The 16,273-nt window shown below is 44.2% G+C and overlaps 1 protein-coding gene across 6 annotated transcripts in view; it reads right to left on the bottom strand.

Moving 5' to 3' along the window:
• shrprbck1r (sharpin and rbck1 related) overlaps window positions 1-7,930 on the bottom strand; it is a 90,589-nt gene extending 82,659 nt beyond the window's left edge. Inside the window, exon 1 of one of the 6 annotated variants that reach the window (XR_009512554.1) lies at window positions 7,655-7,925. Coding sequence is in view for 4 of the 6 variants with exons in the window: in XM_059971591.1 (XP_059827574.1) it covers window positions 7,655-7,858 (204 nt within the window). In the remaining 2 variants the exon portion in view is untranslated. Of the gene's footprint in view, window positions 1-7,590 lie in introns of all 6 variants that reach the window. The other 5 variants (XM_059971591.1, XM_059971589.1, XM_059971590.1 and 2 more) reach the window with 5 other exon arrangements.
• Between the last annotated feature and the right edge of the window lie 8,343 nt (window positions 7,931-16,273).

Below are 16,273 nucleotides of genomic sequence, written 5' to 3'. Positions count from 1 at the left end.
TCAACCCATGACCTCTGGTTCTAATCGCACCCAACCTCAGTGGAAAAAGCCTGCTTGCATTTACCCTATCTATACCCCTCATCATTTTGTATCTCCCTCATTCTCCTAAATCTCCAGAGATAAAGTCCAAACCTATCAACCTTTCAATACAGCGGAGGTCCTCAAGTCCTGGCAACCTGCTTGTAAATTTTCTCTGCACTGTTTTAATTTTATTGATATCTTTCCTATGGGTGGATAAACTGAACTAGGCCTCATCAACACCTTATACAACTATAACATACCATCCCAGCTCCTGCACTCTAACTTATAAATGTGCCAAAAGTCCTCTGTACGTCCTTATATACCTGTGACGCCACCTTCGAGGAACCATGGATCCCTCTGTTCCTCCGCACTCCTCAGCGCCCTGCTGTTCATTGTATAAGTCCTACCCTGATTCTTTTTTAATCACTTTTTTTAAGATCTAGGCATCACTGGCACAACCAGTATTTATCACCCTATCCTTGAGAAGGTTCAAGTTCAAGATCAGTTTATTGTCATTCAACCGTACACATATTTACCACCAAACAAAACAATGTTCCTCCGGACCAAGGTACCTATAACTCACACACAACACATATTGTAATATTACCACAAACAAATTAACAAGTAATAAGGTGCATTTATGGCACAAGTTAAAAATGTAAACAGTATAATGCTACTGGTGCTTCGTACATGGTGAGACCTGGGTGGTGGCAGGGAGTTCAGTATTCTTATGGTCTGAGGGAAGAAGTTGTTTCCTAAAAGTCTTTGTCCTGATGCTACAGTACCACTCGCCTGACAATGTGATGGGAGTCCTTGATGGGGATGTTTGGACATATATGCTGGAGTATCTGAGGCTAGGATCAAGAACTGAGCTCAACACAAACACTAGACAAAATCACTAGTATGACATACAATTGAGCACCAAACCTCAATACAGGTGCTCTTTAAGTACTCAATTCTTGGTGCCTAAAACATGATTACCATTTAGTGGAATAGACCTGAATCTTTAAAGAGACTGTGCCAGCTAATCATGTTCCAGAGACTTAAGAGCACCTGGAAGCGGGCGCAGTTGGGTGCGTGTCGTAACAGACAAAGTGAACAAACACCCTATGAATACAGCACTCCTGATAAATATCTCTGATGGGCATCAGGGAGACCCTGATGATCCTCTCAACAGTTCTCACAATCCTTTGTAGGGACTTGTAATTAGATGCCTTGCAGTTCCCAGTACCAGACAGAGATGCAGCTGGTCAGGACACTCTCGATGATGCTCCTATAAAAATTGGTCAGAATAGGAGTTGATGCTTCTAACATGTCACAAGCAGTGCAATTGGCTGGCCTGGAGCCAGCTCCTCTAGGTGACCTTGCCTTAGGACGCCAGTGAACCAAATGTGGTTATGATGTCATTTTTACAAAAACAATAAATGTTCTTTGTAATCCCAGTTGCTGTGATTCCACTCTCTGGAAACCCAGAGCAACACACACAAACTGCTGGAGGGACTCAGCAGCTCAGGGACAGTCTCTGAAGGGGAATAACAGTCAATTCAATTAACAATCGACGTGCCAAGCCAAACCCCTTCATCAGGACTGGAAAGGAAGGTAGCTGAAGCCAGAATAAGAGGGTGGGGAGAGGCCTGACCTGCTGAGTTCCTCCAGCATTGTGTGTATATTGTTCAAAGTTCCCACCATGTGCAGAATCTCTTCAGTCGACAATCTCTGGATAGTTTGTTGTTTCTCCACTGCGTTGCCACTTTCTGTACGGATGCAGGCTGGTGCCAATGATATATTCGGCAGTCTGCACGACCTGTTGTCGAGCTTTCCTATCCACCACTCAGTTTCCGTCTCACTCAATGATGCAGCATGTTAGGATGCTCTCTACTGCACATTGGTAGAAGGATGTGCGAAGTTCAGCTCTCCTCAGAAAGTAGAAACATTGGTGAGCTTTGTCAGAAGTGTTCTGGGACCATGAGAGGTTGTGTGCGATGTGCACGCCAGGGAGTTTGAAACTGCTTGCAGTTCCACTGCTGGAAAGAGAGGTGGACATCGCTACTTAGACCATTACTTATGGGAGCATTTGACCTGAGTCTGTTCCACAGTTCCATCATGGCTGACCATTTTCCTCTCAGCCCATACATTTCCTGATACTCTATTCCATCTGCTATTTCTATGCCTATTCTCCTAATCTAAGTCACTTTGTAGCCCACTTCCCCAAAACTACCTGCTCCTCCACCTCTTTATATCATCTGCCAAATCTGGAACAAAGCCAACAATTCCATCATCTAAATCATTGACATATAATGTAAAAAGAGTTGGTCCCAATACAGACCCCTGTGGAACACCACTAGTCACCGGCAGCCAGCCAGCAAAGGCTCACTTTATTCCCACTCTTTGCCTCCTGCCAATCAGCCACAGCTTTCTCCACGCTAGAATTTTCCTGTAATACCATGGGCTCGTAGCTTCTTAAGCAGCTTCATGTGTGGCACCTTGTCTAAAGACCTTCTGATAATCAAAGGTTCTCCTTTGTCTATCCTGCTTGTTATTTCCTCAAAGAATCCCAACAGACTTGTCAGGCAAGATCTTACCTTGAGGAAACCATGCTGACTACAGCCTATTTTATCATGTGCCTCTGAGACCTCATTCTTAATAATCAACTCTGCACCTTTCCAATCACTGAGGTCAGACTAACTGGCCTAGTTTCCTTTCTTCTGCCTCGCTCCCTTCTTTAAGTGTGGAGTGACATTTGCAATCTTCCAGTCTTCCAGAATCTAGTGATTTTTGAAAGGTCATTACTAATGCCTCCACAATCTCTTCAGCCTCCTCTTTCAGAACTCTGGGGAATACACCATCTGATCCAGGTGACTTTTCTACTGTCAGATCTTTCAGTTTCCCAAGAAACTTATCTCTAGTTAACGTAACTTCACACACTTTATGCATCCTAACACCTGGAACTTCCACCATTCTGCCTGTATCTTCACAGTGAAGACTGTCCCCCAGTTTCCTGCGTCCTGCACCTTGGGTGTAATTACCTCTCTATATGTCCTATCTATCACCCCCTCAGCTTCCTGAATGATCTGAAGTTCATTCAGTTCAGTTCCAACTCCCTAATGTCGTTTGTTAAAGCTGCAGTCCAATGTACTTCTCACAGGTGCAGTTGTCAGGGACGCTAGAGGTTTGCCTGCCTTCCCACATCCTGCAAAAGAGGAGCATTTCACTATCCTGCCTGTCAACCCTATTGTCCTAGTTGAGCAGATATAAAGAGGAGAATGAAAAATCTTGCGGTTTTCTATCCTTTGCCTTCTCTGACTGAACCTTCTCTTTGATGAAGCCTCGAAGAGCTAAAGTCTCAAGATCACCACTCTGACTCTGTCCACTCCAACGACAGCCACTGCACTTGCCCTGCCTTCCTTTAATTTGCTCTTGCTAATCAATCCCACTGGTCAACGCTCTTGTTCACTGTAGCGAGCCGCTGCTGCCTCCCCCCCCACCCCCCCGGACAGTGGACCTGACTTAAGTTCCCTCCTCTCCAAACTTCTGATGTTCGGATTGGCAAGAGGGGTCCTCCTCCTCCTTCAGCCATCATGTTCTAGTGATTTGTCTAATACTTTGGTATCTCTTGCAATCGGAGTATTTGCAAGTTGCATCTTTCTATGTAAGAACAGCTCAAATCCCATATTCAAGCCTGCTGATGACACCACTGTTGTAGGCTGGATCAAAGGTGGTGATGAGTCAGCATATAGGAGGGAGAATGAAAATCTGGCTGAGTGGTGTTGTAACAGCAATGTCTTACTCAATGTCAGCAAGCCCAAGGAACTAATCATAGACTTCAGGAGGAGGAAACCAAAGTTCCATGAGTCAGGGCTCATCGGAGGATCCGAGGTGAAGAGGGTCAGCAACTTTAAATTCAGAATCGGGTTTATTATCACTGGCGTGTGCCGTGAAATTCCAAGTCTCAGATGACCTGTCCTGGGCCCGGCATGTAAGTGCAATTGCAAAAAGCACAGCAGCACTTCTCCTTCCTTAGAAATTTGAGGAGACTTGGCTTGACATCTAAAACTTCTAGAAACTTCTATAGATGTGTAGTGGAGGATATATTCCTGGTACGGAACCACCAATGGCCTTGAACAGAAAATTCTGCAAAAAGTAGTGGATGTGGCTTGGTCTATCACAGGCAAAGCCCTCCCAACCACTGAGCACGTCTACATGAAATGCTGTTGCAGGAGAGCAGCATCAGGGACCCCACCACCCAGGTCAGGCTCTCTTCTCACTGCTGCCATCAGGAAGGAGGTACAGGAGCCTCAGGACTCACACCACCAGGTTCAGAAACATTTATTACCCCTCAGCCATCAGGCTCTTGAACAAATGGGCATAACTTCACTCAACTTCACTTGTCTCATCATCACAATGTTCCTGCCACTAATGGATCCACTTTCAAGGGCTCTTCATTTCATGTTCTCAATATTTTTATTTAATTATCATTGCTGTTTCTTATTTTTGTATTTGCACAGTTTTGTGCCTTCTGCACTCTGGTTGAACTCCCCAGTTGGGTGGTCTTTCATTGATTCTGTTATGGTTATCCTTTAGGTCTATTGCACATGCCCACAAGAAAACAAATCTCAGGATTGTATATGGCGATATATTTGTACTTCCATAATAAATTTACTGTGAATTTTTAAAACAGAGTCACGGAGCAGTATGGTAATAGAAACAGGCCCTTCAGCCCATTTTGTTCTTGCTGAACAGACCTTCTCCTTAGCTTCATCAACCCGCATCCAGGCCATATCCCTCCATTCCCCTCCCATCCATGTAATCATCCAATTTTCTCTTAAGTGTTGAAATTGAACCCACATCCACCACTTCCTCTTGCAGCTCATTCCAAATCTCACCACCCTCTGAGTGAAGAAGTTTCCCCTCATGGTCCCCTTAAATATTTCACCTTTCACCCTTAATCCATGACCTCTAGTTGTAGTCTCAGCCAACCTCAATGGAAAAACTCTGTTTGCATTTACTCTATCCATAGCCCTCATAATTTTGTACACTTCTATCAAATCTCCGCTCATTCTCCTACACTCCAGGGAATAAAGTCCTAACCTATTCGAGCTTTTCCCACCTCTCAGGTCCTGGCCACATCATTGCTCATAGAGAACTACAGCCAGAAACAGGCCTTTCAGCCCATCTAGTCCATGCTGAACTGTTATTCTGCCTACAACTGGACCAAAGCCCTCCGTATCCCTCACATCCATGAATTTATCCAAACTTCTCTTAATGTTACAATTGAGCCCGCATCTACCACTTCTGTTGGAATGAGGAGCCTATCTGATCCTTAGAGATAGTTGCTGTGTCCCTCACAGTAAAGACTAGTGTACAAAAATTTATTTAATGTTTCTGTAAATACTGTCATTAATTCACTGGCCTCATTGTTCTGAGATTCCACGTGAAACTGGTGGTGCGAGTCCTGAGGCTCCTGTACCTTCTTCCTGATGGCAGCAGCGAGAAGAGAGCATGGCCTGGGTGGTGGGGGTCTCTGATGATGGATGCTGCTTTCCTGCGACAGCATTCCATGTAGATTGTCTCAATTGTGGGGAGGGCTTTACCTGTGATGGACTGGGCTGTATCCACTACATTTTGTAGGATTTTCTATTCAAAGGCATTGGTGTTTCCATACCAGGCTGTGATCTAGCCAGTTAGGCCTCCGTTAGTCTCAAAGGACCATGCATTTGCACCTTGGAAAGTTTCCAGGGCGCAAGCCTGGGAAAGGGTTTTTTTAAGGAGGACTGGCAGTTGCCCAAGCTGCAAGTCTCCCTCCCCTCTCCACACCACCGACGTTGTCCAAGGGAAGGGCATTAGGACCCATACAGCTTGGCACCGGTGTCGTCGCAGAGCAATGTGTGGTTAAGTGCCTTGCTCAAGGACATATACGCAGCCTCAGCCAAGGCTCGAACTAGCGACCTTCAGATAACTAGACAAACGCCTTAACCAGCTGGCCTCGACTGGTTAACTGGTTAACCAACACAATATTCTCTCTAATACACACATAGAAGTTAAGACATTAAAAGGTTAAGTAGAAGACCTGTAGAAGTAGAAGTTTTAGTCCTGTGGTGTTCACCCTCAAGTTGCACCTGGAATTCCATCATATTCACTTAGGGCAGGGGCTCCCAACCACTTTTATAGCATGGATTCCTACTGCTAACCAAGGGGTGCATGGATCTCAGGTTGGGAACCCCTGTCCTAGGGGATTGAAACATTCTTATTAATCCTTCCAGCAGTTAGCGTAATCACCAGTTTGCTCTGGTTCCCTCCAATATTCCCACAGACATACGGGTTAGGGTTAGCGAGCTGTGGGTTTGCTATGCAGTTGCCAGAAGTCGGCACACTCCCAGACGCAAGCAATGCTATTCCACAGACAAGATACAGGAGCAGATTAGGCCATTTGGCCCCTCAATTCCTCACTGGAAACATCAATGTACACGTGATAAATAAAGCCACATAGCCTGTAGGTTCCTTCGTAAACTCCCCAGATAACTCTTGGCAGTTTCTCTCATCCATTGCACATGTAGATGAAAATCTCCAGTAACAATTACAGCTCCTTTCAAATGTGTCCAATGTATGGTCCAACCCTACTGAGAGATCACATTTGGGCAGGGTTTAAGGAATTCTCCCACTGCCTCTGTATCTCTGTTCCCTCGGCACCAACCTAGTGGGGCACTCCGTCGCAGCCCCCAACCTGTTGGGGCCATTGTTCACTCCTCCCCTAGTGGGGTGATCCCTCATCTGGCTGTGTCCACAGTCCCTGGTCACTCTTGCGAAGACCACTCATATGCTACTGAACCAGGCTCCCCCCACCCACCATGGGATACTCTCTCACCAGTCTCCAACTGGCCCACCTATGGCCATGTCTCAGTCACTCACAAAGAACAGTCCTTGGCCTGGCTCAATGCTGCACTCCCTGACAAGGCTCCACCTGTCCTCCCACACTGCGATCCCTCACCCCCAGATGCTCCTTCACAAGGATTTGCCCGCCTCTGTGCCACGATCCCTCACCCCCAGGGGCTCCTTCAACAGGTTCCATTTGCCTTCGTTCTGCGCTCCCTCACCAGGTTCCGCCCGCAGCCATACTACGTTTCCTCACCAAAGGGCGCTCCCTCAGCAGGCACGACCATTTCCGCGCTCCATCACCCAGGCCGTTGCCGTGGTGCGCTCCCTCATAATCGGGCGCTCTCTTGCCATCGCCCATCGAGCCGCGCTCCCTCACCAGGCTCCGCCCATCTGTGTCGCGCTCCCTCACCAGACTCCCCCCATCACGCCGCGCTCCCTCACCCCCAGGGGCTTCTTCAACAGGTTCCATTTGCCTTCGTTCTGCGCTCCCTCACCATACCGCCCATCTCAGTGCAGCGCTCCCTCACCAGACTCTGACCATAGTGTCGCGCTCCCTCACCATGCTCCGTCATCTCAGTGTCGCGCTCCCTCACCATGCTCCGTCATCTCAGTGTCGTGCTCCCTCACCGGGCTCCGCCCATCTTCGTGCCGCGCTCCCTCACCATGCTCCGCCCATCTCAGTGCGCGCTCCCTCACCAGGCTCCGCCCGTCGCGCCGCGCTCCCTCACCAGGCTCCGCCCGTCGCGCCGCGCTCCCTCACCAGGCTCCGCCCGCCGCCGTGTCGCACTCCCAGCCGGAACTCCCCCGGCCGCTCCATGCTCAGCTGCAGACGGAGCGCCGAGCTCTGCCCGCCACCTCCCTCCGACACCCGGCACGACATGAGCACGGTGGTCTGCTGTGCCGGGGCCGGGTGCTCCATCAGCGCCGCCGCCGCCCCGACGCCCCGCACATCGCTCGACGCCATCGCCGACCCGGCCCTCCGCCGGACTCTCTCAGCTGTGACTCTCTTCCGCTGCTGTCCGTACGCTGTCTTCTACCGGCCGGGTAACAACAGCCGGCCCGGACAGAAATTCCCCCCGCCAGATCAGTCTGCAGGGGAACACGTCACGTTTGAGTTAACTGATTCCTTCCGACAGGCGCCGCTTACCATGAGTGACTCCGTAATTGTCTGTTCTTACTTCAGATTTCCCGCATCCGGAGTTCCCTTTCATTTTCACTGTTACATTTATTCAGCCCATGATGGCTGTCAGAGTCGAGTTTATCGTCATCAGCACAAGATGCATTGGAAAACTGACTGGGTGCAGAATCAGAGGCACACGGCCCCCGACGGACAGTCCTCACGGGAAAGAGAAAGAAAACATAACTTATACCTTCCCAACAAGGAGTACAATTAGAACAAAAGTCCATTTCTGTACAAAGGGGCCATAGTGTTGCTGAACTGCAGTGATTAGGGTTATGCTGGTTGGTTCAAGAACAACGGGTGAAGGAAAGTAACTGTTCTTGAACCTGGTAGTGTGGGAATTGTACCTCCTCCAGATCGGAGTTGCAAGAAGATGGCATGGTCTGGATGGTGGGATCTTTGATGATGGAGGCTGCACCTCCTGTGGATACTCCTGATGCTGGGGAGGGATGAATTGAATCTGAAACCAGTACTCTCCACCGACTCCTCGGTGCATATCAACTAACTTCCTGAAGTCAACAATCAGCTCAAAATCAGATTCAGGTTTATTATCACTGACATTCATCATGAGCGTTGTTTCATGACAACAGTGTGGCGCAATACAGAAACAAATCACTGTGTTACAGTGATAGGTAGATAGACAGGTCAATAAAGCTTGGTTTTCATGGGTTTGTTGACCGTTCGGAAATCTGACGGTGGATGGAGGGGAAGAAGCTGTTCCTAAAATGCTGAGTGTGTCTTCAGGCTCCTGTACCTCCTCTCTGATGGTAGCAATGGGAAGAGGGCTTGTCCTGAGTAATGGTGGTCCTTAATGATGGATACGGGATGGAGATATGTCTCTACCAAAGGAGGTGTGAGGCCCTCCTTCCCTCCGCTAGCCTGCAGGTCACTTTTGGGCAAAGGTGTAGCACCTGCTTAGCCCTCCCCCTTCCAATCAGGCACACGAAGCCGTGGGAGCCGCTGGTGCAGATCACAATCCTGGTTATGTGACCACTACTGCCAGGCAGACAATCTCTGGCAAACATGAGGAAATCTGCAGATGCTGGAAATTCAAACAACACACACACAATGCTGGTGGAACACAGCAGGCCAAGCAGCATCTATAAGGAGAAGCACTGTCGATGTTTTGGGCCGAGACCCTTCATCAGGACTAACTGAAAGGAGAGATACTAAGAGATTTGAAAGTAGGAGGAGAATGGGAATTGTGAAATGATAGGAGAAGACCGGAGGGGGTGGAATGAAGCTGAGAGCCAGAAAGGTGATAGGCAAAAGGGATACAGAGCTAGAGAAGGGAAAGGATCATGGGACAGGAGGCCTAGGGAGAAAGAAAGGGGGAGGGGAGCACCAGAGGGAGATGGAGAACAGGCAGAGTGATGGGCAGAGAGAAAAAAAAGGAGGGGGAGAAAAGCTAAATATATCAGGGATGGGGTAAGAAGGGGAGGAGGGGCATTAATAGAAGTTAGAGAAGTCAATGTTCATGCCATCAGGTTGGAGGCTACCCAGCCGGTATATAAGGTATTGTTCCTTCAACCTAAGTGTGGCTTCATTTTGACAGTAAGGGAAGGCCATGGATAGACATATCAGAATGGGAATGGGACAGGGAATTAAAATGTGTGGCTACTGGGAGATCCTGCTTTCTCTGGCGGACAGAGCGTAGGTGTTCAGCGAAGCGGTCTCCCGACAATACTCTTCAGAGACAATCTCTGAGGAGTATTGATAATGGCTGGGGTCACCTGTCTTGCAAAGACACTACCTGGGGATTTCCAGTGACGTCATCATCGAGAATGGCAGCTTAAGTCACTAGCTCCTCCGGAAAAACGCATATTAAGCCCCGTTAGCCCATCAAATTAATATTTTTTTAAAAATATTTGAACTGAAAGGAGGGACAAGAATGGGGAAAAAGAACAGAAATTTAAAAAGTGATCCTGCGGAGCCTGCAGCTGAGAGGAGTGCAGTGAGCGGCTCTCCTACCCGACCGCGTGCTAGCGAGGCGGCTGCCGGGCCTTGTTCAGGCAAAGCAGCGAATATCTTCGAAATCCTGAAAGAAATAATGGAGGTCCAGAAAGATATAAAGCAGCAGCTCCGTGATATTAAGTCAGAGCTCACCAGCGTCAATCAAAAAATAGCGGTGGCAGAGACTCGAATTGAGAAGGTGGAAGATTGTGTTCAAAACGTGGAACGGATACTGAGTAAGACAATAAAAATATTAAATCACCAAGAAGGTAAACTGCTTGATCTGGAGGGAAGATCACAGCAGAAAAATATCAGAATACACAATGTTCCCGAAGGAGCGGAGGGCTCGTCTATGCCGGAGTTTGTCGGAAAGTTACTGCGGGACGCACTGGATCTTCCCTCAACTATGGAGCGGGAAGTCGAAAGAGCTCATCGCGCACTCGTCCCAAAACCTACCTGGGATAGAAAGCCATGCTCAATAATAATTAACTTCCTTCGGTACAGCACCAAGACGGAGATTCTACAAAGGGCCTGGGGTAAGAAGAGGGTGTTTTTTGACGATAAGTTAATATATTTCGACCAAGATTACCCCCTCCCCCACCATGGTCCTGCAGAAACGCTAAGAATACTCTGAAGTAAAGCGAGTACTAAAGCAAAATAAGATAAGATTTCAAACTCCGTACCCTGCTAAACTTCGAGTGTTTTATGACAATGGGACGCGGTTGTACCAGGTAGTGGAAGAGGCGACTACAGACATGAAGGCCAGAGGGTTGCCCGTCAGCGTGACCAAAACGAGGGAAAGCGTGGCTGAGAAATTATCCCGCTCCACTTGGGAAATAGTGCGAGAATCGAGAAGGCAGGAGACAGGAGGCCAAGAGAAATATATCAGGAAGAAACCGGGAGTTTCCTAAAGACAGTCCTCACCCCCTTCAGAAGAGCCATAAGGTTTAGTTAACTTTAAAAATGTTGAGAAGCTAAATGAAAGCAAAAGTACATGGTGATATACCTATCTCGAGAAATACTTACTATAATGTGGATTTTATAATACCTAGTAGTTGTTCTTTATTCGCTCACTTACTCCTTTTTCCCCACCAAAATGAGAATATATATATGTGTATGTATGTAACCATATAACAATCACAGCACGGAAACAGGCCATCTCAGCCCTCCTAGTCTGTGCCGAACTCTTAATCTCACCTAGTCCCACCTACCCGCACTCAGCCCATAACCCTCCACTCCTTTCCTGTCCATATACCTATCCAATTTTACCTTAAATGACACAACTGAACTGGCCTCTACTACTTCTACAGGAAGCTCATTCCACACAGCTATCACTCTCTGAGAAAAGAAATACCCCCTCGTGTTTCCCTTAAACTTCTGCCCCCTAACTCTCAAATCATGTCCTCTCGTTTGAATCTCCCCTACTCTCAATGGAAACAGCCTATTCATGTCAACTGTATCTATCCCTCTCAAAATTTTAAATACCTCGATCAAATCCCCCCTCAACCTTCTACGCTCCAATGAATAGAGACCTAACTTGTTCAACCTTTCTCTGTAACTTAAGTGCTGAAACCCAGGTAACATCCTAGTAAATCGTCTCTGCACTCTCTCTAATTTATTGATATCTTTCCTATAATTCGGTGACCAGAACTGTACACAATACTCCAAATTTGGCCTTACCAATGCCTTGTACAATTTTAACATTACATCCCAACTTCTGTACTCAATGCTCTGATTTATAAAGGCCAGCGTTCCAAAAGCCTTCTTCACCACCCTATCTACATGAGACTCCACCTTCAGGGAACTATGCACTGTTATTCCTAGATCTCTCTGTTCCACTGCATTCCTCAATGCCCTACCATTTACCCTGTATGTTCTATTTGGATTATTCCTGCCAAAATGTAGAACCTCACACTTCTCAGCATTAAACTCCATCTGCCAACGTTCAACGTTCAGTAATATGTGTGTGTGTATAAATATATATATATATATATATATATATATATATGTGTGTGTGTGTGTGTGTGTGTGTGTGTGTGTGTGTGTGTGTGTATGTGTATATATATGAGGAGTTCACAGGGAAATCTTTCCTGTGTAATGGATTTGTTCTCTGCCTTTTATGAATACTGCAATGGGGGCCCTCAACATTAGGAGTAGGAGGGGTTATCCCTCACAGCTAGACATTTCCTCTAGCTCAACGCAGGGTCATCTACTAGAGACCTCAGCCTTGGAATCACACGTTCCTTGCCTTTTTTGTTATTATTTGCGTTGCTTGGTTCTTATTTGTTCAGGGAGTAGATCAATTAAGTTCTATTCTAATTTCAATGATACACTGACAGATAAATACAGATGGCTAAGGACAAGGTAAAATTAATTTCTTTTAATGTAAATGGGCTATTAAATCCAATCAAATGTAAGAGATTTTTATCCAAAATGGAAAAAAAGAACAAGCCCATGTAGTATATTTACATGAAACTCATTTAAGTGATAATGAGCATAAAAAACTAAAGAGAATGGGCTTCACTAATCTGTTTTTCTCCTCATATAAATCAGGACATAGGAGAGGAGTTGCTATTCTTATCTCAAGTAAACTAAATTTTGAAAAAGTATTCAAAATGGGAGATAAAGAGGGCAGATATATTCTGGTAAGGGAGAATATAGACGGCAATTCAGTTACTCTATTGAATATATACGCATCCCCGGGAAGTGATATTGGTTTCTTTCAGAAAATTACTGATATTATGGTAACGGAAACAGAAGGTCTCCTGATATGTGGGGGAGACTTAAATTTACAATTACAACCAAAGTTAGACCCTTACAATAGAAAAACCTATGAAACAAAATCCTTACATAAGCAAGTTAATACACTTTTTGAGGATGTTGGTTTAATTGATATATGGAGGGACCTTTTCCCTGACAGAAGGGATTACACTCATTATTCTGCCCCCCCCCCATTCTGTATATACAAGAATAGACTATTTCATAACATTCGGAAAAGACAAAGACAAAATAAGCATCTGTGGAATTGGGACAATAGATGTAAGTGACCGTGCACCTATATATCTATCAGTTGATTTTGACCTACAACCAAAGAATACTATTTGAAAACTAAATTCAAGTCTACTCAATGGCCATACTTTAAGGAACAAATTAAAAAAGAAATTGCTCTCTACTTAGAATTTAATGATAATAGAGAGGTTTCACCTCCCATTTTATGGGATGCTCTGAAGGCGGTCTTAAGAGGGAAAATTATAGCGAAATCTTCATATAAGAAAAAAATAAGGAATAAAGCATTAGAGGAATTACAAAATAGGCTGAAGGAACTAGAGAAAAAACACAAATTGAATTCGGCACAGGATACATTAGGGGAAATTAAAAGAATTAGGAATGAAATAAACAATTTAGCTGCGCAAGAAATCAGGAAAAACTTAATGTTTCTGTAACAGAGACATTATGAAAGTGGATTGCAATCTATGAAAATACTGGTGTGGAAACTGAAAAAAAAAGATAGCAGAAAATACAATTCATAGAATTAGGGACCCAAGAATGAAAATGATAAAAAAAATAAGCTAAGTGAAATTCAAGATGCTTTTTAAGTGTTTTACGAAACTCTATATTCCAAAGTTCCAGGGGGAAGCATAACCCAAATTGACACCTTCCTGAATTCTCTAGAGTTACCCACTTTAAGCGAGGAACAAAATAGAACGATGACTGCTGACATAACTGAAGTTGAATTAAAAGCTGCAATTAGTAGGCTTAAATTAAGCAAGTCACCAGGATCAGATGGGTATACGGTAGAGTGGTACAAAGAATTTAAAAATGAGTTAATTCCTGTTTTACTCCCCACACTGAACTGGGCTCTAAAAAGGGCACAAATGCCACCCAGTTTGAAGGAAGCGATAATCTCAGCTATACCGAAAGAAGGCAAGGATAAAACGAATGCGGGTCATTTAGACCAATATCCGTTCTTAATGTAGATTATAGATTATTTACCTCCATCATGGCCAAAGGATTAAAGGAGTTTCTACCCACACTGATACGTAACGATCAGACAGGTTTTATATGACAATGTCAGACACAAGACAATATACGAAGGACACTTCACATTATGGATCATATACAAAAAAATAAAATCAAAGCAATAGTGATAAGCGTGGACGCTGAAAATGCATTTGATTCGGTTAATTGGAATTTTCTTTATGGAGTTTTACATAGATTTGGTTTCCAAGACACAATTATTAAATCTATATATGACAATCCTACTGCTAGGATTAAAATCAATGGATATTTATCAAATAGTCTTACCCTAGAAAGGGGCACGAGACAGGGTTGTGCATGGTCACCACTACTCTTCATGTTATATCTGGAACCATTAGCTCAATACAGCAGACAAAATGAAGATATCAGGGGAATTACTATTAAAAGGACAGAACATAAATTGGCTTGTTATGAAGATGACATTTTGATCTATCCAGGGCAACCAACATACTCTTTACCTAAATTGATGCAATCCTTTGAACAATATGGTCAATTATCAGGATACAAGATCAACATAGATAAAACCCAATTACTTTCATATTACTATAGCCCACCAAGAGAAATGGAAAGTAGATATCCCTGGGCATGGCACACAGAGTCTTTCAAATATTTGGGCATCCTTATGCCAAAAGATTTGGCAAAATTATCAGAATGTAATTATCAGCCTTTATATAAAGAAATTAAGCAAGATGTGGCAAGATGGAACCTGATTCCTTTTTTCAGTCTCAGTTCAAGGATTGAGTCTATTAAAATGAATATACTACCCAGACTGTTATATCTCTTTCAGACCCTACCAATAGAGATTAATCAAAATCAATTCAATGAATGGAACAAGATGTTATCAAGGTATATTTGACAGAGTAAAATGCCTAGAGTTCGTCTCAAAACTTTGCAATTAGCAAAGGAAAGGGGGGGGGATGGGGTCTACCTTCTCTTAGAGATTATTATTTTGCAGCACAGTTGAGAGCTGTGATATGTTGGTGCAACCCATCATATGACGCTCAATGGAAAAACATTGAGGAGTGGGTACTTCCCATCCCCATACAAGCAATTTTGGCTGATAACAACCTGCAAAGGTACATAAATACTATTGATAACCCATGGGTGAAATTGATTCTTAAAATATGGAAAACTACTATAAAAGAATATAATCTAGAGGGAGATATTACAATTCTTAAATGGTGTGCATATGACTCGGATTTTACACCAGATAAGTTGGATGCTAGATTGAAGGACTGGACAGCCAAAGGAATAACAGTTCTTTGCAACATAATGAAAGAAGGAACATTGTTCAGTTTTGAAACGCTTAAAGAGAAACACTTATTAGAAAAACAAGATTTCTATTGGTATTTACAGATGTGACAATATGTTAATAAGACGCTTAAAAATGTAACCAAGGCAAGTACATGCTTGATAGAGCTATTTAGAAAAGCATATAATTCAGATAAACAGTAGTAGAATCATTTCAAGCATGTATAAGGGGTTGTCAAATCTTAAAACACATTCGACTTCATACATTAAAACAAAATGGGAGAAGGAAGGAGGGATAATTATATCTGAGGAAGAATGGACAACAATATGGAGGTATCAATGGAAGTGTACCAGTTCACAGAAATGGAGGGAGTTCAGATGGAAAAACTTGATAAGATATTTTATTACACCCTCTCAGAAATCCCATTATGATAGTAACCTCCCTGTTTGCTGGAGAAATTGTGGAAATCAAAATGCAAATCATTATCATATTTTTTGGGACTGCCCTGTTATCAAAGACTGTTGGAGGGGGATACACAATGCCCTACAAGACATCTTTAAATGTGAAATACCCTTGGAGAGTAAGACCATATATTTTGGATATATACCTCAAGAATGGTTGAAAAGAGATAAATATTTAATGAATACACTGTTGGTGGCTGGTAAAAAGACTCTTACTAGGAAATGGTTATCACAGGAGAGCCCAACTTTAAATACGTGGATGGAAATTACAATGGACATTTACAAAATGGAGAAGATAACAGCATCTGTTAATCATAAGCTGGAACAATTTGATTCATACTGGGAAAAATGGTTTAACTACATAATGCCTCATAGGCCTGATTTTATTCTCACAGATCAATGAATCTGTTGTAAAAAAAAATCACTCCCTACTTGTACATAGTTCTTTCCTTTTGCTTGTTTTTTCTTTCCACTCTTTTCTATAAGTGTATACCT

This window comes from Hypanus sabinus, chromosome 6 (assembly GCF_030144855.1).
Source record: "Hypanus sabinus isolate sHypSab1 chromosome 6, sHypSab1.hap1, whole genome shotgun sequence".
In the NCBI taxonomy this organism is placed as follows: Eukaryota; Metazoa; Chordata; class Chondrichthyes; order Myliobatiformes; family Dasyatidae; genus Hypanus; species Hypanus sabinus.
This window is presented reverse-complemented; position numbering and strand designations above follow the sequence as displayed.